The sequence below is a fragment of the Mauremys mutica genome, chromosome 5 (assembly GCF_020497125.1).
Source record: "Mauremys mutica isolate MM-2020 ecotype Southern chromosome 5, ASM2049712v1, whole genome shotgun sequence".
Taxonomy (NCBI): domain Eukaryota; kingdom Metazoa; phylum Chordata; order Testudines; family Geoemydidae; genus Mauremys; species Mauremys mutica.
The window spans coordinates 120,524,943-120,550,712 of record NC_059076.1 but is presented as its reverse complement, the minus strand read 5'-3'; the positions used below and the strand labels follow the sequence as shown (position 1 = coordinate 120,550,712).

Here is a 25,770-nt window from a genome sequence, read left to right as displayed (position 1 = left end):
TTCGGATGCAAGCCCCACGCCATAGCCTGGCAGCTGCGCCACAACGCCGTCCAGGACCGCCTGGTGAAGGCCGAAGAAGTGGGTATTCACCCACGAAAGCTCATGCTGCAAAAACATCTGTTAGTCTATAAGGTGCCACAGGATTCTTTGCTGCTTCATGTTGATTTTTGAAAGTTAAACAGGGCCATTTGGGACGGGCTAAGGGTTGGCGCTCTTTTAATTCATGGAAAGTACGTTGGACTGGGAGAGCTTCTGTGAGGGGCACAATGGGAGAAAAAAGAGAGATTTTGCTTAAATAAGAGGAACCCCTCATCGTTCCTAAATAGGTCAGCCGCCATGTATATGAGAAGGCTTTTCCATCCCTGCGGTTTTATCATTTTGCACCAACTACACAATCTCTTCCAGTCTTCAAGAGGGGGAATGTGGGGGTGGGGTGGGGTGGACAATACTGAGAATCCTAAATAACCAAGATCAGGAGACACTTTCCTTCTCCAGATTTCCAGTTTGTTTTTTGGGGGGGGGCGCGGGGGGCATGTTATTTTTTTGTGTGTGACATCTTCCAAGAGTTGCACAGTTCAGATATGCTGATATATCCTGCTGGATCAAGACCTGAAGTTGTAACTATGATGTTGGAATGGAAACCCAGAAAAATTAAGCTATATAACACATAATTTTAATGAAAACCAAAAAGATAGCTATCCAGAATGATTAAGAGCTTTCCTCCTTGTGACTGAAAATGAAAATCGGCAATGAGGTAAAAGATGAGTCATTTCATATAAATTCTGCCCTGAAGAAAATGTCATTCAATCTTTTCCTCTTTTAATACACTCTTTGGAAGTGGAAATATATTGTCTATAATTCATGCACCATATGTGATTGGGAGCCAAGTTCAAAGGTCCTTTTCTCTTCCAATATAAACTAGTGGTTTAACTAAACCTAATATGAAGGTGTTATTGGGGAGGATGGGGGGTTGTTTTGTTTTTTTGTTTTTTGTTTTGTTTTGTTTTGTTTTGTTTTTAAGTTACTTATTTTAATTTCAGTGAAATCCCAGTGGAGATTTTTTTATTCTGATTTAAAATTTCCATGCAGTGAACTCAAAGAACAGCAGAAGTGGGGGTTTTACACAAAATTAAATACAATGAGCAACAAGTAAAACTGATCACTCTGGTTTAGCTATTCTAGCTAAGTAGAATGAATTGCCAAATGAATCCAGTTTAATGGGTCTTTATGAAATTATTTTCAGACATTATAGACACAAGCTCACTCCCTGATCATCTCACAGTAGCACAGGGTTTTCTGTGTGTCATTTTTCAACCCCTTTACACATAGTTCCCTGAAACTCCACCACCACATTTAACTTACCGTCCATATCCATGCAACTTTTCACTGGGTTTGTAACCAGTTAATGGCATGGTTGGTTCTACACATCTTGCATGTACACAAGAAACATAATTAATAACACATGGTAACCATGGCCCTGTAATGGTGTTTTGCCCTCGTCAGCAGCTTAGCTTGCGTACGGTTGTTTTCCTGCAGCCAGGTCATAACATTCATATTTTGCTGTGCAGCTGGGACCTCATAATCATACCTGTGTAACCACTTTTGCTGATGTTGCTTCCTTCCAACTCTCTAAGCAGTGGGATGCCTTTTGAGTGCTCAGTCCCATGTGCTGCTGTTGCTGTTTTATGTGCATGTCCATTAGTCCCCTTGTTCCTTGTTGAGTCATCATGGGTTAGCTGTCACTGTTTTCCCAGAAAGCACTATGAAAACACAATTTGCAGTGTGATAGATCTAGATATAGCCACAGAACTGTAGAATGTGGTTCAGTTGTGAAAAAGCTGTGTGGGCACAAATCAGCTGTGTAGTAACTCTCACATGAGCAGGTTATGTTTCTAGTGTAGTCTTTTAAATGATGCTTTTAAACATCATCCTACTTTGGGGTTCACAGTGGGAACACCTCTTGACTCCCACACCCACACTCCCGCCTCCATTTTTACTAAAATCTCAGGGGAACCCTGTGGCAGAGGAGCTCTGGAATATTCAGCCATAACTGTCACTAACTCAGCACAGTCATTTGCATATGTTCAGAATACGACCAGGATCAAATCTTTATAAGCCATGCGTTCTGAGTTACTGGTACAGTGAGAGTTTCAATAAAACATTTTTTAAAGGCCATTTATTTGTCTTCCTAAAATCATCTGGATTTTCAATCTGCACATAAAGAAATAAGTTTTATACGAACTACCATTACATTAAAAAAGCCGTTTCTTTTTTAAAGTAAGCGAAGGATAAAATATCTCGTATTTTGTTTTATTGCAGGATATCTGAATGTGCTCTCAAATAACCGGTGGCGTGAACGCTGGTGCAGAGTGAAAGATAATAAGCTCATTTTCCATAAGGACAGAACAGATCTGAAGACCCACATTGTTTCTATTCCTCTGCGTGGCTGTGAAGTCATTCCAGGCTTGGATTCCAAGCATCCCTTGACATTCCGTCTGCTTCGAAATGGGCAGGAGGTCGCAGTGTTAGAGGTGCGATGTTTATTAATGTGCATACTTTGCAGAGATGCACATGGGCTAATTACATGACCGCTCGTTCATGCAACCTGCCTTTCAAAATGCTTTCCACGGTTAAATAATACAGTTACAGAGCTGGGTAACAAACATTACAGAAATAAACAAATTAAGAGTTATGGGCAAAAGAGACTTATCTGGATGAGAATTGATGTAAGGGGAAAACCCTAATATTGTTGATTTTTAACTCACAACAGTCTTCCCTGTTAAGATGTTTTCTGCTGTCTCTCTCTCCACTCTGACCTTTTCTCTTCCCTTTATAAGTGCTTATGCACCTCCCCTGTTAGAGTCTTCTATCAAGGAGGTAACTCAGAATACAGATGACTGAGTGCTAATTAAATAACCTTGCTGTGGCTCACTACACTGAAGATTCAAGCTCTGGATCTCTATTTCTCCTGGGCATATTAATCAACTTTAAGATTTGTTATTCTGAAGTCATCGTCAGGGGGTGTATCTGTACTAGAGAAATTTGGTTTCTAGCCACAAGTTGGGCCTCCTACCATGCACACCACACATGTAAACAGTGAAACACTTCCAGTTGTACACAGGCCATTATACCATCATTTACATTAGACTTGTTTCAAGCAAGGCTAAGCACTGTGTACTCTTCCAGCATTGGATGGGAAAAGCTAGCACAATAACTCTAGTATTGCAAATAGCCTTAGTGCTTCTGACCCATAGCAGTGTCCTCTCTAGTCTGCATTCTGCTGCACATGGGTCAGATTTGCCAGAAGAAAGTTACCTGTCTCAATAGTACTGCCTGCCCTATAAAGCTTATAGAGGTGCATTTATTTTATGAACATCAACTTCTTCCAAACCACTGTCCCGCAGTGAGCAAAGCATCCTTCCATGGAAATATGCATGTCTCCGGCAGATGTTGCTGACCTCTGGGACAGCCAGGTGTCTGAGCACCTTGCTGAGGAAGGAGTTATTTGGTCTGGCAAGCAATGGTAGCAAAAGATCGAGATCCTTAATAATACCAACCAGGCAAGAAGAAAAACTTGTCAATTTTTCTAAGGAGCTGAACAGAGTACTTGGTACCCATCCTTCCCTGGAGACTAGTGCGATGCTGGAGAGTACAGAAGCTCCCTGTCTTGCAGCTGAGCAGCAGGCTGATGAGGTCAAGGAGCACGATACAGACCACAGGGCTAAGGAACTGGACCGAGGGTTACCCAAGAACTTGCTAAGATCTCTGGGAGGTTAAAAAGATGGAAGACAAAATCGAGATATTGAGAACAAAATTAGTTGAGGATCCAAAGGACATGAAGAGAAGAAATTATTTAATGGCCTATACGTTACTGCTAGGAACCTGGGTGACAACCAAGAGGAATTGGAATTGTTCATTTATGAGCATAAATTTGATCAAGTTGGTATCACTGAAACCTGGGAGGAAGATTCTCATGACTGGGACGTTAAATCAAGGGTTAGCCTGTTAAGAAAGGTTCAGATGGGCAATAAGGGAGGGGAAGGGGCACTCTAGGCCGAAAATGGCGTTATCTGTTTCCAAGTCACTGATAATTCTGAAAAAAATTATCTTGAATGCTTAATGATCAGTGTCCTAACAGCTAAAGCACAAGATGGGGTATTAGTTGGTGTCTGCCACAGACCACCAAATCGCACTAGAGAACAGGATGGCTGCCTCCTTATGCACCTATCATAACATAAGGGAAAAAACTATGTGATCATTGGGGGCTTTAATTTGAGTGATGTATGCTGGAGGTCTTATGCTGCCTGTATTAAAACATCCTTGAAACTGCTAAATACTACAGATGACAATTTTCTATCTTAAAAAGTCTTGCATCCATCCTGGGGAATTCTATATCACACCTCAGCTTGACAGATAAAGAGGAACTAAAAATTTCTGGCAACTTAAGTAAAAGTGATAAACACTTGATCACATTTGTAATGTGCAAAGTCTAGACCAGTGATGTACTTGGTGCTTTAAAAGGACCAGTTTCACAAAGCTGAAAACAATTAAGAGCCAAATTAGCTGGGAAGAAGAAATTAATCAGAGAAATGTAAATGATAATTGGGAATTGTTTAAGAATATTTAACATGAGGCCCAAAAAGCTTCAACTGAGGAAGATGGTCATAATAATGCAGAAAAAGCACTGGGGGAGAGACAGGAGACAGATGATGTAATCATAGCATATGATAACACTCTTTCCATTCATTGAGTCTTCTTAGGAGGATGTTAAATAGCAGCTACTAAAGTTAGACATTTTTAAATCAGTAGGTCTGGATAACTTGCCTTCAAGAGTTTTAAAAGATTTGGCTAAGGGACTCGCTAGACCATTAATGTTGATTTTCAATAATTCTTGGAGCACTGGGGAAGTTCCAGAAGACTGGAAGAAAGCTAATGTTGTGCCAATTTTAAAAAGGGTAAACATGGTGACCTGGGTAATTATAGGTTTGTCTATCTGACATCAATCCTGGGTAAGATAATGGAGTGCTTATATGGGACTCTATTAATAAAGAATTACAAGGGTGCTTAATGGAGGGCAATTAATGCCATTCAACATGGGTTTATGGAAAATAGATCCTATCAAACTAACGTGATATCTTTTTTTGATGAGATTAAAAGTTTGGTTGATAAAGATAGTAGTGCTGTAATATACTTAGACTTCTGTAAGATACATGACATTTTGATTTATTTTATATCTTTCTAGTTTTTTAATATAGCACACATTAAAAGGATTAAAACCTGGTTAATTGATAGGTCTCAAAATGTAAACAGGAAATCATCATTGAATTAATGTGTTTTTAGAGGGGTCCTGCACAGATAGGTTCTTGCCCCTAAACTTTTTAACATTTTTATTAATGACTTGGAAGAAAACATGAAGTCATCACTGATAAAGTTTACAGATAACAAAAAATAATTAGAGGAGTGGTAAATAATGAAGAGGACAGATCACTGATACAGAGTGATCTGGATCACTTGGTGAGCTGGGCGCAAGCAAACAATATACACTTTGAATATGGCTAAAGGTAAATGCATACATCTAGGATCAAAGGATGTAGGTCATAGTTACAGGATGGGGGAGTCTATCTTGGGAAGCAGTAAACTCTGAAAAAGATTTGGGGGTTCTATTGGATAATGATCTGAACATGAGCCCTCAGCGCGATTGCTGTGGCCAAAAGGGCTAATGCAATCCTTGGATGCGTTGACAGGGGAATCTCAAGTAGGAGTAGAGGTTATTTTACCTTGGCATTTGGCACTAGTGTGATCACTGCTGGAATTCTGCGTTGAGTTCTGGTATCCACAATTCAAGAAGGATGGTGATAAATTGGAGAGTGTTCAGAGAAGAGCCACAAGAATGATCAAAGGGTTAGAAAAGATGCCTTATAGGTGATTGACGCAGAGAGCTCAATCTACTTACCTTAACAAGGAGAAGATTAAGGGGTGACTTGATTACAGTCCATAAGTACTCCCTGGGGAACAAATATTTATTTATGGGCTCTTCAGACTAGCAGAGAAAGGTGTAACGTGATCCAATGGCTGGAAGTTGAAGCAAGGCAAATTCAGACAAGAAATAAGACATTTTTTTAGCGGTGTGGGTAATTACCCCATTAGAACAACTTGTCATGAGTCATGGTGGATTCTCCATCACTGACAATATTTAAATCAAGATTGGATGTTTTTTCTAAAAGACATGCTGTAGGGGTTATTTTGGGGAAGTTGTGTGGCCGGTGTTATATAGGAGGTCAGACTAGATGATCACAGTGGTCCCTTCTAGACTTGGATTCTGCGAGTCCAAAGACCAAGAGAAGACAGCTACTGACAACCACTGAGCCAATTTGAGAGAATGCACTCTTGCTTAACGCAGGGAATAGCTGTAAAATGGAAAACTACACTAAAGAGCTCCATTGTTGTATTATTTAATATCTTTGCAACAAATCCAAGGGTAGGAACACTCCCTCCCCCCGAAAAAAAGTCAGAATAAAACAAACAGCATACGAAATTTCAAATGAGCTAAAATAAGTTCTTTTAAAACCAAACTTGAACTATGAAAAATGGCTCCAGGGTAGCTCTATTGACTTTTTATTGGTTAAAATTGGAAACCTTAGATAAAGATAACATGTAGTGGCATTTGTAAGGAAACTAGTGGGAGGCAAACTTTCATTTTCAGACTCTGGTCAGATACTTTGAACACTCAGGTTTTCTTAAGTGCAGATCAGGTCAGTGTCTTGTCCTTGAAGAAGGGTCATGCTATATATACACAGTACAGGTTATTTGAATGACGATTTACAAGAACAGGAAATGAATGAAGTGTAATATAAAGAAGAGGAACTGCAGTAAGGAAATTGAGTTAAAGGAAAAAATCTTTGAGTTTGTTACATTGAATAAAGAAACTTAAAATAAATAAATATTGAAATGCCTATAAAATTGCATGAAATTTTTCAAAAACTGAAAATCATTCAGTTTCAAAAACTAGAATGATTTCCACAATGTTAATGCCCCCCCACCCTTTTCCAACCTGCTTTAGTATTTCTTTGTCCAAGGTTATCCTGGCTTTACAGTTTGGACAAGTTACCTTTCTTAAAAGCTTAGCCTTGTAGTGGAAAACATTTGTCTCAGCTTTCTGAAATTTAAAATAAGCAAGGTGCATACGTAGATACACTGGCTTCATGCATTTATGTTTTCCTTCTTTTGCTGAAACTGTTCATATTGTTTTACTCCATAATCTATTAACATGTTGCTTTAAATGTGTTCGTTATGGCAGAACAACCTCAGTGAATATTACTTTTTGTTAGCATAGTTTGGCAAAGGTGATCCAATGCTTCACATGCATCATTATATTAACATGTTAGTAAAATAAAAGCGTAATTATGAAGTAATTAATATTAAAAAGCCTGTTGTTTCAGTGATAATTTATGAGTTTATATAAGATCTTCTCATCATCATAGGCTTCATCATCTGAAGACATGGGCAGATGGATTGGGATTTTACTGGCTGAAACCGGTTCATCTACAGATCCTGGAGCCCTGCACTATGATTATATTGATGTGGAGATGACGGCAAGCGTCATACAAGCTGCAAAACAGACCTTCTGGTAAGATGCATTAAAAGCAATTTAAGGGTGTTTTCAGTAATTTCAGAATTTGCAGCCTTATGTTAGTTCTAATATCAAGAGACCTTATCAAACCTTCCCTTTTTTGCCAAGATATTAAACTCTTGAGGGATTGAAATCTTGAGTCTCTAAGCATTCGAGATGTGTTTAAGATTATCGTGCTGGCATCCGGCTAAGTATTACAAGAGAGGCAGAGTATGTCCACTTTTATGATGTATTCAACTTATAGTGTAAGAGGAATCTAGTAATTAGGTGCTATTTTAACCCCTTCTTTCTGGCAGCCCTAAAGCTTTAAATGATCAAATAAGTTGAAGCTTGGCCACAATTCAGTCACAATAGTTTACACTGGTTATATTCACTTTCCAAGTTTTAACAGAACTAATGTAAATTCACAGAATTGGTTTAGCCCTCAGTACTCAGCAGAAATACTGGTTTTATGTGTCATTACAACAATCAGTAACCCACTAAACCTCCTTTGTCCTGTGACTGCAGAGGTGTGAATTGCCCACTTCACCTTAAATGGTCTCTTGCAACATGTGGTTACCCTTAAACTAACTGATCAGGATGGTTAAGCACTGTTATAAATTGTCCAGGGAGATTGTGGCATCTCCATCACTGGAGATTTTTAAGAGCAGGTTAGACAAACACCCGTCAGGGATGGACTAGATCAGTGGTTCTCAAAACTTTTTTTTTTTGCAGACCACTTGAAAATTGCTGAGGGTCTCGGCGGACCACTTAATGATCTTTCCAAATGTTTCACAGTGTTTGAAATGGGCCATCCTGATTATCACCACACTTTTTTTCTCCAGCTGATACTAGCCCACCTTAATTGATTAGTCTCCTTAGAGTTGGTATGGCAACACCCATTTTTTTCATGTTCTCTGTGTATATATATCTTCCTACTCTATTTTCCACTGCATGCATCCAATGAAGTGGGTTCTAGCCCACGAAAGCTTATACCTAAATAAATTTGTTAGTCTCTAAGGTGCCACGAGTACTCTCCGTTCTTTTTTCCAAATGTTGTTTGTACCATTAGCTAACTATTGTAAAGGGCTTTGGATAAAAGCGCTATATTAAAAAAAACCCTTAATAATAATGAACGTTTTTTTGTTCCACAAATAAAAGCACACAACTCGTATTTGAATATCACTAGTCTTACCTTTCTAATGCAATGGATGTGCCCTCTCTCCCCCGCCACGGCAGCCCCTGAGCTGGGGCAGGGAAGGAGGGGGGTCTCTCCCCGGCAGCCACAACCCTGGAGCTCTGGAAAGTCGCCTCTTTCTCTGGCTGCTGAAGCCTTGCACGTCCCATATTCCCCCCACCCCCTCTTCTCACCCCACTGCCCCTGCCCCAAGGCCACCACCTCACCTTACGTGTGTGTCTTCTCCAGGGTCCAGGCACCTAATTAGTGGAGCCACGCCTGCACGGCTCCACTAATTAGGTGGGTGGCCCTTCATTCTTTTGTGTGCGGCTGCCCAGGCGCGCACCTTAGACGGAACTATCTGCGGACCACCTGAATGGAGCTCACGGACAACTAGTGGTCCGCGGACCACAGTTTGAGAACCTCTTGTCCAGATAATACTAAGTCCTGCCATGAGTGCAGGGGACTGGACTACGTGACCTCTCGAGGTCCCTCCCAGTCTTATGATTCTACAATCTCTCCCATCTTGTATTTAGCTGTGGCACTCTGATTACCTTTCCCAGACCTGAAGAAGAGCCCTGTGTAGCTCAAAAGCTTATTTCCTTCACCAGCAGAATTTGGGGTCCAATAAAAGACCCACCTTGTCTTTCTCATAGACCCACTACATCCTGTTGTTCCTTGCTGAAGGATTAAAAACTCGCGGTTGTGAAATTCACACCAATACATGAATTCAATACACAATGCAGATTTTGTTAGTATATGCCTCATGACAGCAAAGTGTGGATAGACAATATCTTGGCCAGACAGTTTACTAGGACTTTATAAACATGATCCTGCAAGGTGCTGAGTGCCCTCAGCTCCCATTGAAGTTACTGGGATTCAGCATTTTGTAGAATCAAGCTCAATATAGCCATCATAAATAGGAATAGACTAAAAATACATAAAGGGTGAAAACCTAGTCTAGCTTCCTGTTGGAAATATTGTACTCTCACCAGTGAAGGGTCAGGAGAGCTGCAGAGCAGAAAAATGAGACGCTTCATTCATGCTCTAGTTTGAATGGCTTTTGATAGAAATCAGGGTTGATTCATCTCTTACCACAATCCCATTTTTGTCAAATCCAAGTAATTTTGATAGAATCATAATGCAGTTAATTTAGAGGCTTGTGCTTATATATGTTTTGAAGTTAATAGGGCTCAAAAAAGCTTTTCCTGTGACATGCATTTTTCGCTTCCATCAGCATCCAGTGATAACCACATGTAAGAGAGGAGCCGGATGGAAATGTTTTTGCCTGAATATTGCTTGGCTTTCATTTTATGAACAAATGTGATATTAATTGAAACCAAGTGAAAAAAATAAGTGCAACTAGACCACATATTAGAAAGGAATGCCAAACCTAACTTGCAAAGTAATAAAAATTCCCTATCAAGTATTTGTTTAAATTTGTTGTACCACAATAAAGTGAATGTACGAGCTTATCTGCAAACAACCTAGGGCATGTCTCTTTTAACTTCTGATCCAATTATTCTTGTAAAATTAGAAGGGGAAATGAGAAATGACATGGCCTTTCTTATCCATCCACACAGCAAAAACTCTCGCATCTCAGTTACTACATCTTTCTCTCTAGCCTCAAGTAATGCAGTCTTGCCTCATTCATATCCATTCAGAATGCTCCTGCAAAGATCACTTTTCTACCCTATCACTGTTTTTGTTTTGTATTATCATAGCACCTGGGAGCCTCAGTCGTGGACCGGGGCCCATTTGATCATGTCACCCCTCTCTTTGCATCCCTCCTCTGTTTTCCCCCCTTCTCTATCACATCAAACATAAGCTGTGTGGCTTCACTTTCCAGGCTCTTTATGGCCTATCCAATCCTGCCTATCATCTCTCCTTTGCTATCAAGATGTCAACTCTCACCTCCAGTCGACCCATGATGCCAGACTGTCACTTGTTACGTTTTCAAACAAGTACGTTCCTGCTTTATCCCATGCTGCCCCTCGTTCTCAGGAGGCGCTCCCCATAAACATCCATAAAGTTACCTTCAAAACTCTCTTTTGCTGTGACGCTGACAATACATTTGACAACAGTTAAGACTGCTGGTGTGTTGAGATCACTGCCTGTCATGTTTGACTATGTATCATCTCATTGTTTCCTTGCATTCCCCCCTCCCCTGTCCCTTCTTGTCTTCTACTTAGATAGTACCATATTTGGGGCAGGGGCTGTCTATATTTCTAAATATAGTCTGGAAATATTTGGGTAGTGTTTCTCATTAAGGACAGCAGAAAAAAATGTTGGAGTTTCTTGACAACACTGTTGTTTTTAGAGCTATGATACAGTTAGGAGCATTTTTACAATGGTGAAGTATGATTTTTTTCCCCCTGCAAACTCTCATCTCATGATCATCTTGTCCAGTTAATCCTAATATATTTTTTTAAAATGCTCCTGTGGAAGAAGACATGATAAATTTCAGGTTGAAGGGTTCATTGGGGGGGGGGAGGGGGGGGCGGGAGTGTCTAAAGTCAGATGACAGTGGAAAACTACTTACGAAGGCAAGACCTGATTCTGTAAATACTTACACATGCCAGTAACTACACACATGAAGTTTGGTTGGACTCTTCCTCTTTATAAAAACTGCTCAAATACTTATGATCCAGCAAAAACTTGACCTTGGCCAGATTTTGCCAATGTTACCTAGAACAAGGAGTCAGTAGATGAGAGTTTTTCCACATTAGGGATTGCAACATAAACATGTTATGCAAAGCTGTTAATTGTAAACAACTATAAATTCTTCAAGAACTTTTATTCATCTGTGAGGAAGAAGATTGAAAGCCCCTGTTACAAAGGAAACATGTTTTGGCTGTGAAACATTAATACAGAAAATAGTGGAATTCTGTACTGGATGTTATAATAGACCATGATTATTGTACAAGATCATTATAGGATAATACTGTAAGGGTGAAATTCACCACTGTGTAGCTGGCCAACAAAAGGCCTATTTGCCATTTAAGTTACATTTGACCATTAAAAATAGGACTTAAAGTAGGACTTAAACAGCACATGAGCCTTGTGTTGGCCCCTCTGCAGTAGGGTAAATTTCACTATACACACAAAGAGTTCTGAAAAGAGCATATCAATAGTAAAAATGTAGCTGTGAACATTGTGCGCAATAATTCTCTACTCTGGCATTTGATTTATAGAGAGATACCAGGTTTATATTTTCAAAAGCAATGTGTAATATCTTCTGATTATAATCAAAGACTGTGAGCAGTGTAATACTTCAAAACATACAGTACTGCACTAGTTATTTTCTCAGTTATTTTACAGCTTGATGTGACATTTGCAGTATGTTCATTCTCCTGAGGATCAGATCCTGAAATGTATTGGAGGCTTTCAACTTCCTATTGAATTAAGTGGGAGTTGAGAATACTTAGTACCTTACAGGACCAGCTCTAAATGATATTATAGATATTATTAAAATCTATCTGCAGAAAACATTGTTCCTCATTCTACACAATTGGAATAAAATATAACATGTTTGGCAGGCTTTTCCCACATTATTTATGACCCCTATGGAGAAACAAAAGACCCATCTACCTTACTGCATGATTTTATTGTAATTTATTAATGTCAACTTCAGAAATTGAATAGGTCTGTTGCGAATCTTTGTTTTCCTTCTTACTTCTTTTTATGTACTTGAATCTTAAGGATCTTTGCGGTCTCGTGTTACTGGCTCAGTTTCAAGGGCTGTTTTGTGAAAGCAAATTCCTCTCTGAATCACAGTTCTTCTTCGAGTGCTTCTCATGTCGATTCCATTCTAGGTGTGTGCACACCCACGTGCACAGTTGTCGGAGACTTTTGCCTTAGTGGTATCCATAGGGTCGGCTGTGGCACCCCCTTGAGTGCCCCGTTCATGTGTCAGTATATCAGGTGCCACCTGCCCTATGCCTACTCAGTTACTTCCTCTCCCTTGCCTCACAAGTGTTCAGCGATTCTTTCCCTTTTGACTTTGTGTTCCAGCTGTAAATAGTTTTGTTTATTGTAGATTAGTTAGTAAGAAGCTGTTAAGTGTGGTAGTTAGTCAGCTAGGGTCCTGGCGGGGACTTTTCCCCAGGCGGGGCATGCCCTGGTCGCTGGGTTTTAAGCCCTGCGCTGACTGTAATAGCCCTATGCCTGTTAGTGACCTGCATGGCAGCTGTCTGAAGTGCCTGCGGGAATCCCAGGTTAAAGAAAAGTGTCGCATCTGTAAGAACTTTTGTCCTTGGACACAAAAAGAGCACGACAATCATTTAAGGGCCCTCCTCCTGGATGCTGAAGGGACAGGTGCCCACCCTGAAACCCCCTTTCCCCTGCAGGGGATGATGCCCCGGGCCCCCCGCCCTCCAGCAGTTCCTTCTTCCTCCTCCTCTCCAGACGAGGCTGTGGTGGGGCCCTCCTGTTGTGCTAGCCCACCGGCTGCCTTTAAGGAGCACGGGTGGGCTAGCACAGGAGGGCCCCACCACAGCCTCGTCTGGAGAGGAGGAGGAGGAAGAAGGACCCTGATCCGAAGGGTAGCCACTAGCCTAGGCCTAGAGGCAGAAGAGAGGACAGAGCAATCAGACACTAACTCTGGTTTCCAACACTCAGACCTTGGCTGGGGAGCCCACCTGGGGGAGCTCAGTATACAAGACTGCTGGTCGGGTAGTCAACCATTTCCTCCACATAAATATCAGGGATCTCAGGGCGGTTTGTCTGGCTTGTCAGGCTTTTCGGTCCCACTTACAAAGCAAACTGGTTCAAGTCCTGATGAATAACACCGCCACGATGTTTTATATCAACAAGCAGAGCACAGCCAGGTCATCAGCCCTCTGCCAGGAAGCCCTCCAGCTCTGGGACTTGTGTATGCAGCATGCCACTCATCTCATGGCAGCGCACCTCCCTGAACCAGGAAAACGTATTGCCAGATCGCCTCAGCAGAGCCTTCTCATCTCGTCATGAATGGTCACTCCACCCTGAGATGGTCAGTGGGATCTTCCGAAAGTGGGGATCTCCCCAGGTGGACTTGTTCGCGACTCACCAGAACAGGAAATGTCACCTGTTTGCTCATTTCGAGGCGTCGACAGAAACTCCTTGTCGGACGCCTTCCTACTTCCATGGTCGGAGGCTCTGTACGCTTTCCTACCAATGCCATTGCTTCACAGAGTCCTCATGAAGATCAAGCAGGACAAGGCCAAAGTTATCCTGATAGCCCCGGCTTGGTCATGCCAACACTGGTTCAGCACGCTGATAGACCTGTCGGTGACGACCCCGATGCAGCTGCCCCTCTGACTGGATCTCCTGTCCCAGAATCACAGCAGGCACTTGCACCCAAATCTGGCAGTGCTGCACCTAACAGCTTGGTTGCTGCATGGTTAACTGTTGAAGAGCAGGAGTGCTCAGCTTGCGTCCTGCAGATCCTACTGATTAGTAGAAAGCTCTCCACTAGAGAGACCTACCAGACCAAATGGAGACGATTCTCGTGTTGGACCTTGGCCCAAGGGGTTAGGCCCAAGCAGGCCTCACTGCAGTCCATCGTAGAGTACCTTATGCATCTCAAGCTCCAAGTCTTGTCCCTTTCATCAATTAAGGTCCACTTGGCCACCATATCAGCCTTTCATCCTCTTCCCAGGGCAGATTGGTCTTCACTTACAACATGACAGTCCGGTTCTTGAAAGGTCTGGAGCGACTCTAACCCCAGGTCTAGGACCCAGTCCCTCTGTGATGATCGTGGTGATCGTGCGGCTCATGAAAGCTCACTTCAAGCCCTTGGTGTCCTGTTCTCTTCTTCTGCTCTCCTGGAAGGTGTCATTCCTGGTGGCGATAACTTCTGCCCTCAGAGTCTCCGAGATTAGGGCACTTACCTCAGAGCTGCCCTATGCAGTTTTCTTAAAGGACAAGGTCCAGCTGCGTCTGCATCCGGTTTTCCTACCCAAGGTGGTTTCACAATTTCACACAAGCCAGGACATATTTTTGTCAGTCTTCTTCCCAAAGCCTCATAAGTCTGAGGAGGAGTGTAGGTTGCACTCCCTGGACATCAGGAGAGTACTAGCCTTATACATTGAGAGGACCAAGCCATTTCGCAAGTCGACACAGTTGTTCATCACAGTGGCAGATAGGATGAAAGGTCATCCAGTGTTCACCCAGAGAATCTCATCTTGGATCACTGCCGGCATCCGTTTTTGCTATGATCAGGTGAAGGTGCCTCCACCAGCGATTGTAACCACCCACTCAACTAGAGCGCAAGCTTCGGCGGTGCCCTTCCTGGCCCATGTGCCAATTCTTTATATCTGCAGGGCCGCCACCTGGTCATCCATTCATATGTTCATGTCTCACTCTGCACTTACCCACCAAGCCCAAGACAACCCTGGCTTCAGTAGAGCGGTATTACAAGCTGCACATCTGTAAACTCCCAGCCCACCTCCAGGGATACTGCTTGTGAGTCACCTAGAATGGAATTGACATGAGCAAGCACTCAAAGAAGAAAAAATGGTTACCTACCTTTTGTACCTGTTGTTCTTCAAGATGTGTTGCTCATGTCCATTCCATTACCCGCCTTCCTGCCTCTCTGTCAGAGTTGCCAGCAAGAAGGAACCGAGAGGGCATAGGGTGGTGGCGCCTGATATTCCGCTGCATGAGCGTGGCAGTCAAAGGGGTGCCACAGTCGACCCTATGGATACGGCTAAGGCAAAAGTCTCCGACAACTGTGCACATGGGCGTGCGCACACCTAGAATGGAATTGACATGAGCAACATGGCTCGAAGAACAACAGTTATGAAAAGTAGGTAACAGTTATTTATTGCTACTTGGGACCCAAATCTGCAAGTTGCTGCACATGGATAGACCTTTGTTACCACAAGGAGCTTCGCTGAAGTCAATCAGGATCCCACAAGAGCTAGATCAAAATTGTTCCTTTTTTTAAAATTAAAAACATTCAAAGCTATAAAAAATGTTTCCATTTCAGAGTTTTCACACACCTGTGTGAGAGACAGCTGGAGTGCACGCTCATCCAGGCAAGAAGTCCGGAGAACATGACAACATGTCACAACCGGTCCCTAGTCAAAAGTTACAAAAGCAGCAAACCAAAAGTAAAAATAATTTAAAAAAAATGCACAAAACATTTCAAAAGATTCTAAGGAAAGTTTTCATATAACTGAAAAAAGTGATTGGAACCTAAAAGTTTTCACGAAAATGTTGGTTTTCAAATATATGCTGTCTTTTGCTGGAAAAAAAATCATTTGAAAAATTTTGATCAGCTCACAGTTCCACACACACAGCTTTTTGCAGGATTTAGACCTTGGTTTGCTCCAGTTCCTAAAATGATTGTAGTAGAGTCTTGAGTCATTTCCCCTTCCCCCACCAATGTGCATGCACACCTTCCTCATTCTATCCTATATAGACACAGGCAGAAATTTTTATTGAGGTCTGGCAAACTGGTTTATCTCAGCAGATTCGCATGTAACACGATAGAACAGCTACAACTGTTTCCATCCTGGCTTTCACACAGTCCTACACTTTCTCTTATGATTATGGTACAGAAACATATGTTGCGATATTGGATGTTAGCAGCCAGATCTGAGTAAAATACAGAGCTTTATTTTTCTTTCATGGAGGTTGCAGAAGGAGGAAAACTATCTAGAGCTTTAATACAAAGAGAAAAGCTATGTGTTCCAGAATGGGCAGATAATCAAATGTGGGTGTAGCACCATTGAATCATCATGAAGACTAAGGATAAAGTGGTGTTTTTTGTTTTACATAGTTTTATGAACAGACGTGTTATATCTACTAATCCATATCGGGGAAGCACTGCCAATGGCTACGCGTGTCCCAGTGGAATGGCACTTCATTATGATGATGTTCCCTGCATAAATGGATCGGTAAGAATTTAATTTTTATAGTGCAAATGGCTTATGTGTGTTGAACGCAAGGACACCTGAAAATTGTATTACCTCATTGAGTGCCATTGGGCAGATTCCAAATGAACTCAAGTTTTCTACTCTTTATAATCAGGAACCACAAAACCTCTCTCTCATCTGGGGACTTTTGGGGGAGTGGGACATATTGTTTAAATTAACTTGTTCATGAGCCAGCATATATTTATACAAACAGCTGCCTGTTGATCAGTTTGTGCCAAATCCATTAATAAAATCCTTGAATTTTTTAAAAGAAACATTTATTAGAACAAGACAAAACTCAGGGCTTGATTGTGCCAGGCCCTGTGTTGGGTGTTGTAAGTTGTGAAGAAAGTGCAACAAGCCGTCAGACCTCACTCTGCTCCCTTGCAGGAATATGGCACTATCCAGGGAACAGCTGACAATAAGGCTATCCATCTCCAAGGCGGGGCTTCCACTGACAGTTGCGCTATTCATCCCAAAGAGAGCAGGCTGAGGGCAAGGCCGTGATCCCACCCCACCCTCTGAATTAGCCTGCAGAGCTGGTCCTGTATAGGAGGGGTGGGAGGGGGAAGTGCATATTTGCACACAGTGGCATGTGGTCTCTAAATATTTGTTTGCGGGTGCTGCAGCTCAGCATAGTTCCTAATTTGGGCATTGTCTTAAAGGCAGATTTGAGACCTCAGGGTATGGCTACACTTACGGTTTGCAGCGCTGGTAGTTTGCAGCATTAGTCATCCAGCTGTGCAGGGCCAGCGCTGGTGTGTGGCCACACTCACAGCTACCAGCGCTGGTGTGTGGCCACATTTGCAGCGCTGTTGGGAGTGATGCATTATGGGCAGCTATCCCAGCGTTCAAGTGGCCGCAACGGTGCTTTTCAAAAGAGGGGGGTGGAGTGGGGTCTAGTGTGACAGGGAGCGGGGGGAGAGAGAGAGGGGATTTTTGGAGCCAACACTGTGTGTTAGCTTCCTGCCTTGAAAAATCAGAACATGTTTCCGACCCCTTAGTCTTAACTCTTAATTGCAAACAGCCTGCAGCCAACACGACTCCCCGCTGTTTCATTCACTCCCTGCCTGCCTCTCATTTGATTGTTTACAGCCAGGTACAGATGATCACAGCAAACAGGAGCTCTGTTTGTTTTTTAGATAAGCAGCAGAGGCAACGGAGCTCCGCGTGGAGCTCGTTCATAACAAAACAAAGAGAGGCAGCATAACAAAACAAAGAGAGTAATTTATAAAAGCATTCTGGGATACATCCTTATACCCTGGAGGCCAATCACAGCGCTGGTGAGTGGCCACACTTGATGACCAGCGCTGCAGCACCAGCGCTGGAATCCTTATTCCCCACGCTGAGTGAGGTGTACGGCCAGCGCTGCAGCCAGGGAGTTGCAGCGCTGGAAGTGCCCTGCAGGTGTGGCCACTTACTAATTGCAGCGCTGGTGTAGGCTTTCCAGCGCTGCAACTCGCCAGTGTAGCCATACCCTCAGTCTGAAAACTGAGAGAAATGTACAGAAATTCAAGTCATAAGCTGTCACAAACAAGTGTAATCTTCTCTCATGTCATGACATGTCAGAGGAGTAGGGAGAAATCTCTAAAGAGTAGGATACACCGAAGTGTTTGGTGAGTGGGATGCATGTGTAGTTCTTGGGTGTGCTTGGGACTGTATCTGAAGAGGGCACTCATGCAGATAGGTTGGATTAAGGAAGGGTTTTGGGCATGCAGACCACGGCTTCTTTTAAGATTAAATGAATGAATCACTGGGTGCGCATTATTGAGTTTTCCATTTTTGTGGAAAGAGGAAATGGCCTGGAGCTATTTTAGATATTTATTTAGCTAAGTAATACTTTTCCAACAAATAAAATACTGTGCTAGTGCACAAGCAGCTGATAGTTCCTGAAAAGACACATGGCCTCAAGAAAAACCTCAGAGCTTTTGATAGTTGCCAGGTCTGAAAATCTGTATTACCAAGCCAGGTTTAGCAAAATATGTCCTAGAGATTTTCCTGAAGATTCATCTACGTTACCCATGAGTACCCCACTATTGTCCTACCTTATGCAAGGAAGTAATTATCAGCATCTGCACTGTAGCACCTTCTTTCTCAGAATTACTAAATGGAAAATAATAATAATAATCAAGTAATAGTATAAGGGGTAACATCACAGTCCCCTTTTCTCTGCTTAACAGAAAACACAAGAAAATTCAGGTTAAGAAATAGGTAACACAATCCTCTCTTTTCCCCAGTCATCCGAACATGCCATAGCTACTCATGTCTTTCTAGACCGGTTTGGGCTCAAATGTCAGGAAAAATCAAAATCTTGCTAAACTCAAACGGTTTTAATGATTCTAAATAACCTGCTTATGTTTTAATGTTGCATAGGTTCTGCATGATGTTTTGTTTACTAACAGCAAAAGTGTGTGTGTTGCAGTGGGAACTGGAAGATGGCTTTCCTACTTCTCGTAGCAGAAACATGGGAGAAGAAGTGCTTTATGATAACGCAGGCCTGTACGATAACTTGCCGTCTCCGAAAATCTTTGCACGCTATCCACCTGCTGACAGAAAAGCCAATAGGTTATCTACTGACAAACTCTCCTCTAACCATTACAAAAACCCTGTCTCATCCAATCTGTCCTCTGCTCAGTCTGTCACTAACACCTCTGCTGTGGGGAGGGGATCTGGCTCTCAGGTACTATAATGTTTAATACTGTAATTCTGTTTGCCTTTTACCACAATTCTGTTTGTATCTGGGGCTATTTCACTGGCCTGGTTTTAACACTAGAATGCTTGGAACTTAAATGGGCCCACTACAAATAAAAGAGTTTCACCTAGATTGTAAATTCTGAAATAGAGGTGCTGTCTTCCTGTTTGTCCATCAGATGTCTGCTTAGCATGTTCTTGGTGCTGTACCTAGAGCCAAGACAATCAATAGGCATAACTTTCCAAACAAAATTTAGCCATATAATGGCAAGCCTACCTCTGGCTTTAAGTTGACTTCAGCATATTTCCTGCTGGGGGATTCAGCACAGCTTGTCACTAACAACAAATATTACATATAAATATTTCAGGGGCTATAATGTGCAACAGTTGCATGTGCAAATTTCTGTGCACCATCCTTTGAAACTTTGCCCCCCTAAATACTTTGTTTTTATTAGATAAAATACTTGGCATTTTAGTTTTAAGTGTGGTATTAGTTTACTGAAACATACTGTACAACTATGGGCGGGGGGAGAATAGCTCAGTGGTTTGAGCGTTGGCCTGCTAAACCCAGAGTTGTGAGTTTAATCCTTGAGGAGGCCACTTAGGGATCTGGGGCAAAAATTGGTCCTACTAGTGAAGGCAGGGGGCTGGACTCAATGACCTTTCAAGGTCCCTTCCAGTTCTAGGAGATTGGTATATCTCCAATTATTACCTTTACCTAACTACATTGAACTGTCTGCCCTGTTGCTTTCTTCCCTGAAGAAATCTAAGATTCCCTGTTCGCAGTCATAAGCTATGTTACCATATCTGAATCCATTGCAAAGGACAATGCATGCAATTCTCAATCAGGTTATTAGCCTAATTTAAAGAGAATAGTAAAATGAAGGAAGTCTGTTACTTGTTTGATGCATCTGAAATAATCTGTATTACTTACCTGGCCACTAGTTTGGTCTAATTATGCATACAAAGCTACGAATCTAATGTTAGACCAGAGATGGGCCTGAGCAGCAAAGTTCAGGGTTGTTGGTTGAGGCCCATCTTTTCTCAGATTAAAATAGAGTGCGGTAGAAGGTTACTCGCTGCACCACAGTTCAGACTTTATTATTGGTATATTTCAAAAGCATCTATAAACCAATAAACAATATGTACTGTAAGGAACATATGTGCGGATACAGGTGTGTGAACAAATGAACCTTTGTACAAGAATCACATGCAGTGGCTTTTAGATTTAAAAGATTTAACAGAGAACCTTTATTCATTGTATTGCAAAGGGGAAAGTGTTTGAAATAACATAAGCATCACTGTATGCGTCAACCAAAACCATTTTTTCCTCTTTTTAATTAAAAAAAAATTATACTTGACTTTTAGATCCAAGCCTCCTACATTCATGCTGTTTGTATGTGCAGAGAGACCAATTCTCTACCTTGTATAGAGCAGTTGAATCCTTCATTTAAGAAGTAGTAAAGACATTCACCCCTTTGCAGAGGGTCAGTACAAAAGCTATGCACCATTTAGGTCACACTTAAGCCTTCAAAATAGGGTTCAAAAGATAGTTTAAGTGGCACTTGTCTAGATTTTTTGCCAGCCTTTAGTATAAGGGTGAATTTCACTCTAAGGTTCACAAATCCCTATTCTGCCATTTCAGGAATACCTGGGCCTTGTCTACATTAGAAAGGGTTTACCAGTATAACTATAAAGGGAAACACTCCTACTGTAGACTCAGTTTATGCTGGCAAAAGTGTGTTATTGTAAAATAAGCTACACTGGAAAAAGGACTTTTTTGCCTTTATAATTGGGGCTTTTACCAATGTAGAAAGGTTGCAAATGAAATCATGTCCCTAACCAACATTGCTATGCCATCAAAAATTTCTAGTGTAGACCTCACCTAGCTGACCAGTTAAAAGAAAATTATAGGGATGTTTTTAGTACTATGACCTTGTTTTAGCCAGTCAGTTTGCATGTCTAGGGAAGAAGCTGCTATTTTGACTGAGTGTCTTCTAATAAATTATTCTGCAATACTGCTCTGAAAAATTAGATAATGTTTCAAGAGTCAGATAAGGAGACAGAAGCAGCATAAAATTTACGTCAGTGAGAAAGTAAAGGATAATTCTGACCCCTGTATTCAGTCATGCACACCTGCAACAGGAAACCCACATGCTATCCTGGCAGCTAGCCAGTACTGCAGACTGCTCTCCAGTAATTAAGTGCCAGATTCTGCCACCCTTACTCCTCTCAAGTACAGTATCTTATGCTGGGCGTGGCCCTGTTGAATTCAGTGGGGCTTCTTGGTCGGTTAATGAGCTACTCACCCTGAGTGAGGATGACAGAAACGAACCATAAATAACTTGCTTGTCGGATTCTATTTGCAACCTGGTGCTCAGGTTGCGACAAGGAGTTGCAATAAATACAAAATTAGGAACTTGACCACATAAGGAAATATTCTGTAGCAGTGTTTCTCAAACTGGGGTCGCCACTTGTGTAGGGAAAGCCCCTGGCAGGCCAGGCCAGTTTGTTTACCTGCCCTGTCCGCAGGTCCAGCCCATCGCGGCTCCCACTGGCTGCGGTTCGCCGCTGCAGGCCAATGGGAGCTGCTGGAAGTGGCGTGGGCCGAGGGACATACTGGCCACCGCTTCCAGCAGCACCAATGCAGCGGCAAACCGCGGCCAGTGGGAGCCGCGATCGGCCGGACCTGTGGACGGGGCAGGTAAACAAACCGGCCTAGCCCGCCAGGGGCTTTCCCTACACAAGCAATGACCCCAGTTTGAGAAACACTGTTCTATAGTATGGCATGAAGAAAATGTTCTGTGATTAGACAGGGACTATGTCTTTGCATATCATTCAGCGAAATTATCTGGCACAGCTCACAACTGTACTGTTTCTATATCCTACTATAAATGTCCAGTAGTTGCTATTAAAAGCCCACATTTACAAACAGTTACTAAGTGTGAACTGGGCTCTGATTATATTCCTTTGTACCCAGGATGCACAAGTTAATTTCATCCCTATCACGACACCTTGCAGGGGGTTCAGTTTCAATCTTTTCTTTCGGATGGGACCAGTGCCACGGTCATCCATAGCTTTGTCATTGCCCGGATAGAATGCAGCAATGTATTCTACTTTGGGCTGCCCTTCAACGTTACGTGGAAGGTTCAGTTAGTCCAGAATATAGCAACCACCATTGAAACAGGGCAGACTACTGCCATGTCATAATACTGTGTTCTGTGCTCTGCACTGGCTCCAGATCCTCTTTTGGGTATAGTCCAAGGTGCTGATTATCATCTCAAAAGCCCTAACTGCCCTATGACCTGGCTATCCTATTGCACTTTGCAGAACTTGTCATTGGCCAGAATGCTCTTGTTGTCTGTCCGTGTGGTTTCATTCCTAGAGGCTGGCAGCAGAGCGTTCTCCGGGGCTCTGAAATGTTCTTATCTTGTCTAGTAGTTAGCTAGAGCTTGTGTCTAGGCACCGTAAGGGTGTGGTACAAAAGCCACCTTAATTTGCCTTTTTCAATGAGTTTGCTTTGTTGGAGGTATCCTAGGAGAGAATCAGTTGATTAACTCCTTATGGATGAAGTTGTGTGGTTTTAATTATTTAATTTGGAAATGGCATCCATGTACTATAGCAATGCAATTCCTAGGAAATACACCGAATAAGAACCTGTAATACATAAGCAACAGTTTAAAATTGTACCTCACTGTGAGTGGGCAAGGCTGAAGGTTCTACAGCTTCTTGTGATGGGTATGAAAGTAATGTGCATCCCTACTATATTTTTATAGTAAAATTGTTACAAAGTACCAGTTAGCTCCATTAAAGCATCATCCTTAAAATGTGCCAGTTTTGATAAAAAAAAAAAATTGAACAAATTAGCAACAATGATGCCGTCACTGATGGAAGAGGAAGAGAGGGAGAATCTCGCAATTCCCAGTGATTGCCAGCCTCTGATCTTACCGAATAGGCAATTCTCAATGATACAGGCTCTAGAGGATGCACTGTTTCCAACAGAATCAATTAAGCATATGAACAGCCTCCTGGAAGGCAGGCAGTTTTAAACAACTCTTTCAAGCTTTGCTCTTGGTGAAAGTGTTACTGTGGCACCAGCCATACAACAATAGTTACCATTGCATAAATATTTTGTTTTCAAACAGTTTAAGGGCAAAAAAAGCTCTGCAACTGCAAATGGGATCTTGGGAAAAGGAAGAATTTTAAACAACCAACAGAAGAAATCTGAATCAGCGTCAAGTGTGAAACGCACAGCATCGAGTAAGTGCATCTCTTCACGGTCTTGCTTTGTAACTTTGGGCATTAGGAAACATGGCATGTCTTTCCCACTAGCAAGCAAGGTAAAGACCAGACAGGTGGTGCTAGCAGGTAGATTCTTGTAATAACCATCACTTTGGAAAGACAGACTGAAGACTTGATTCTGAACTGACTTACATCAGAGTCAATGAGGAGTAGTAACTATATTGAAGTCCATGTAAAACTGGTGTGAAATCAGAATCAGTCCCTGTATCTCTGGTTATCATTTTATTAACATATGGAATCATTAGGTAAACATCATCTGTGTGCTTGGAGCTGTATAAATGCATACGATCTCTCCCTTGAGGATTTTATAATAATCTAAAACAGGAACAAAAAAATAACTGGTTCAAACACATAATTCATTGGCTGCTGGTATGAATTTTTGAGATTGTGGCAAAAATGTTGAAGCAGTAGGCCTCTCTTTTCAAAACCTATCTTACTCATAGTTTCTGTAATAAAATGTAATTTTTCAGCGATACTGATTATACAGTCATACATTCTAAAGCTCCAGGAATATTTGAACAGGTTTTGCGGGTCTCAAATCTAAGACTAAAATTGAACCGAATTATGTAAATTGAATAATGAGCTTCTCTGGCCTCCGTCAGTTTTTAACATTCCATTATTCCTAAGACTATATTTGTTCGTCTTTGTTTATGTTCCCCTCTTAGCATTTGAAATGGTAAAAATGCATATTAGGACACCTGAGTATTTTAAAATGATCAGAGGGATTTTTTAAAGTACACTTTGAGCACACAAAAGCTGTTTAAACAAAATTTGTGACACTAAACACCTCTGTCTGTCTGTATTATACTGACATATTCATGCTCATATTGTTGCTCCTGCAACTTACTTTGGGATATTGCATTTTTACTAACTTTGACATATAATGGTGACCAAAGTGAATAATAATTTTTGTTTTGTCCTGAACTCAGCAACCTAAAACGTAATTCTGGTAGTCTTATGTGGTGGTCTGGCATTTTTAATCAAGAAGAAGAGAAGTCAGGAGAACTTTCAGGAGTACATTTTTCTTGCCTTAGGATGAAGTGACCAGCCTTAGCACTTAGACTGTTGAATTTCAGGCTTGTTTTTCATTTAGTAACCTCAGTAAGTACTAGCACCCTCTTCTCTTACCTCGAGATTTTTACTTGGAAGGTTCTGTTATTATATTTCTCATGCGAGAGTCTTCTGGAAAAGTTCTAGGGGCCTAACCTGGTTGCGGTACTACTATAATAGAAATGTTTAATAATGATGATAATACAGATGAAACTAATGGCATTTTATAAAAATGTAATAGTGTGTTACAGAAATTAATCTATAATAGTATGGGATTTAATAATCTAAACATTTAATTCTAGATTTGGAAGGTTATAAAATGCTTTGACATGTTGTGGAGTTCAATAGATTTGAAATATAGAAAAAAATCTTCTGAGGTTCAGCCCCAGTTCTGAGGGAAAGGGGTGTGTGAAGATCTCTGATTTAAAGATGTCAGAAGAGTCTGGGCCAAGAAGTTTCCTAGGCAGAGAAAAGAGGGTGAGACATCTGCCATTTCATCAGAGTCTATCCTTACTGGGAGAGAAGAGGCACATGTCTGGGGACCTCAGCCTTTTGCCTGAGGTGGAAGTGAAGGAACAGCAAAGCTGGAAAACTGGGAGTTTTCCAACTTCATTATTCAGTTAAGTCTCAGGTCAGAGATTGAGGGCTTGTCTACACTACCGGCCGGATCAACGGGCAGTGATCAATTCAGCAGGGGTCGATTTATCACGTCTACTATAGATGCAGTAAATTGACAGCCGATGGCTCTAGTGTCAACTCCGGTACTCCACTTCAACGAGAAGCACAAGGGGAATCAACGGGAGAGTGCAAATCTAAGTACGTCGACTTCAACTGAAGATTAACGTAGCTGAAGTTGCGTAACTTAGATCAATCCCCCCCCATTCACTCACCGCCGCCCCCCACCCCACCCCCGGTAGTGTAGACCAGCCATCAGTCTGGATAAGCAGAGGAAAAGTTTTGCATACTTATCAGAACCTGTTTTGTTTGCACTCTCAGGCAGGAATTCTTAGAACAAGTGTCTTGTAAGGTAGCTGGTA

General features: G+C 41.8%; 1 protein-coding gene across 11 annotated transcripts in view; it reads left to right on the top strand.

Moving 5' to 3' along the window:
* Positions 1 to 25,770, top strand: part of AFAP1 (actin filament associated protein 1) — a 137,684-nt gene that overhangs the window by 102,684 nt on the left and 9,230 nt on the right. For 10 of the 11 annotated variants that reach the window (XM_045018317.1, XM_045018311.1, XM_045018312.1 and 7 more), the window contains 5 exons: positions 2,320 to 2,531; positions 7,482 to 7,627; positions 16,555 to 16,672; positions 19,113 to 19,370; positions 23,527 to 23,641. In XM_045018317.1, the coding sequence (XP_044874252.1) occupies positions 2,320 to 2,531; positions 7,482 to 7,627; positions 16,555 to 16,672; positions 19,113 to 19,370; positions 23,527 to 23,641 (849 nt within the window). The remainder of the gene's footprint in view (positions 1 to 2,319; positions 2,532 to 7,481; positions 7,628 to 16,554; positions 16,673 to 19,112; positions 19,371 to 23,526; positions 23,642 to 25,770) is intronic. The other variant, XM_045018319.1, reaches the window with a different exon arrangement.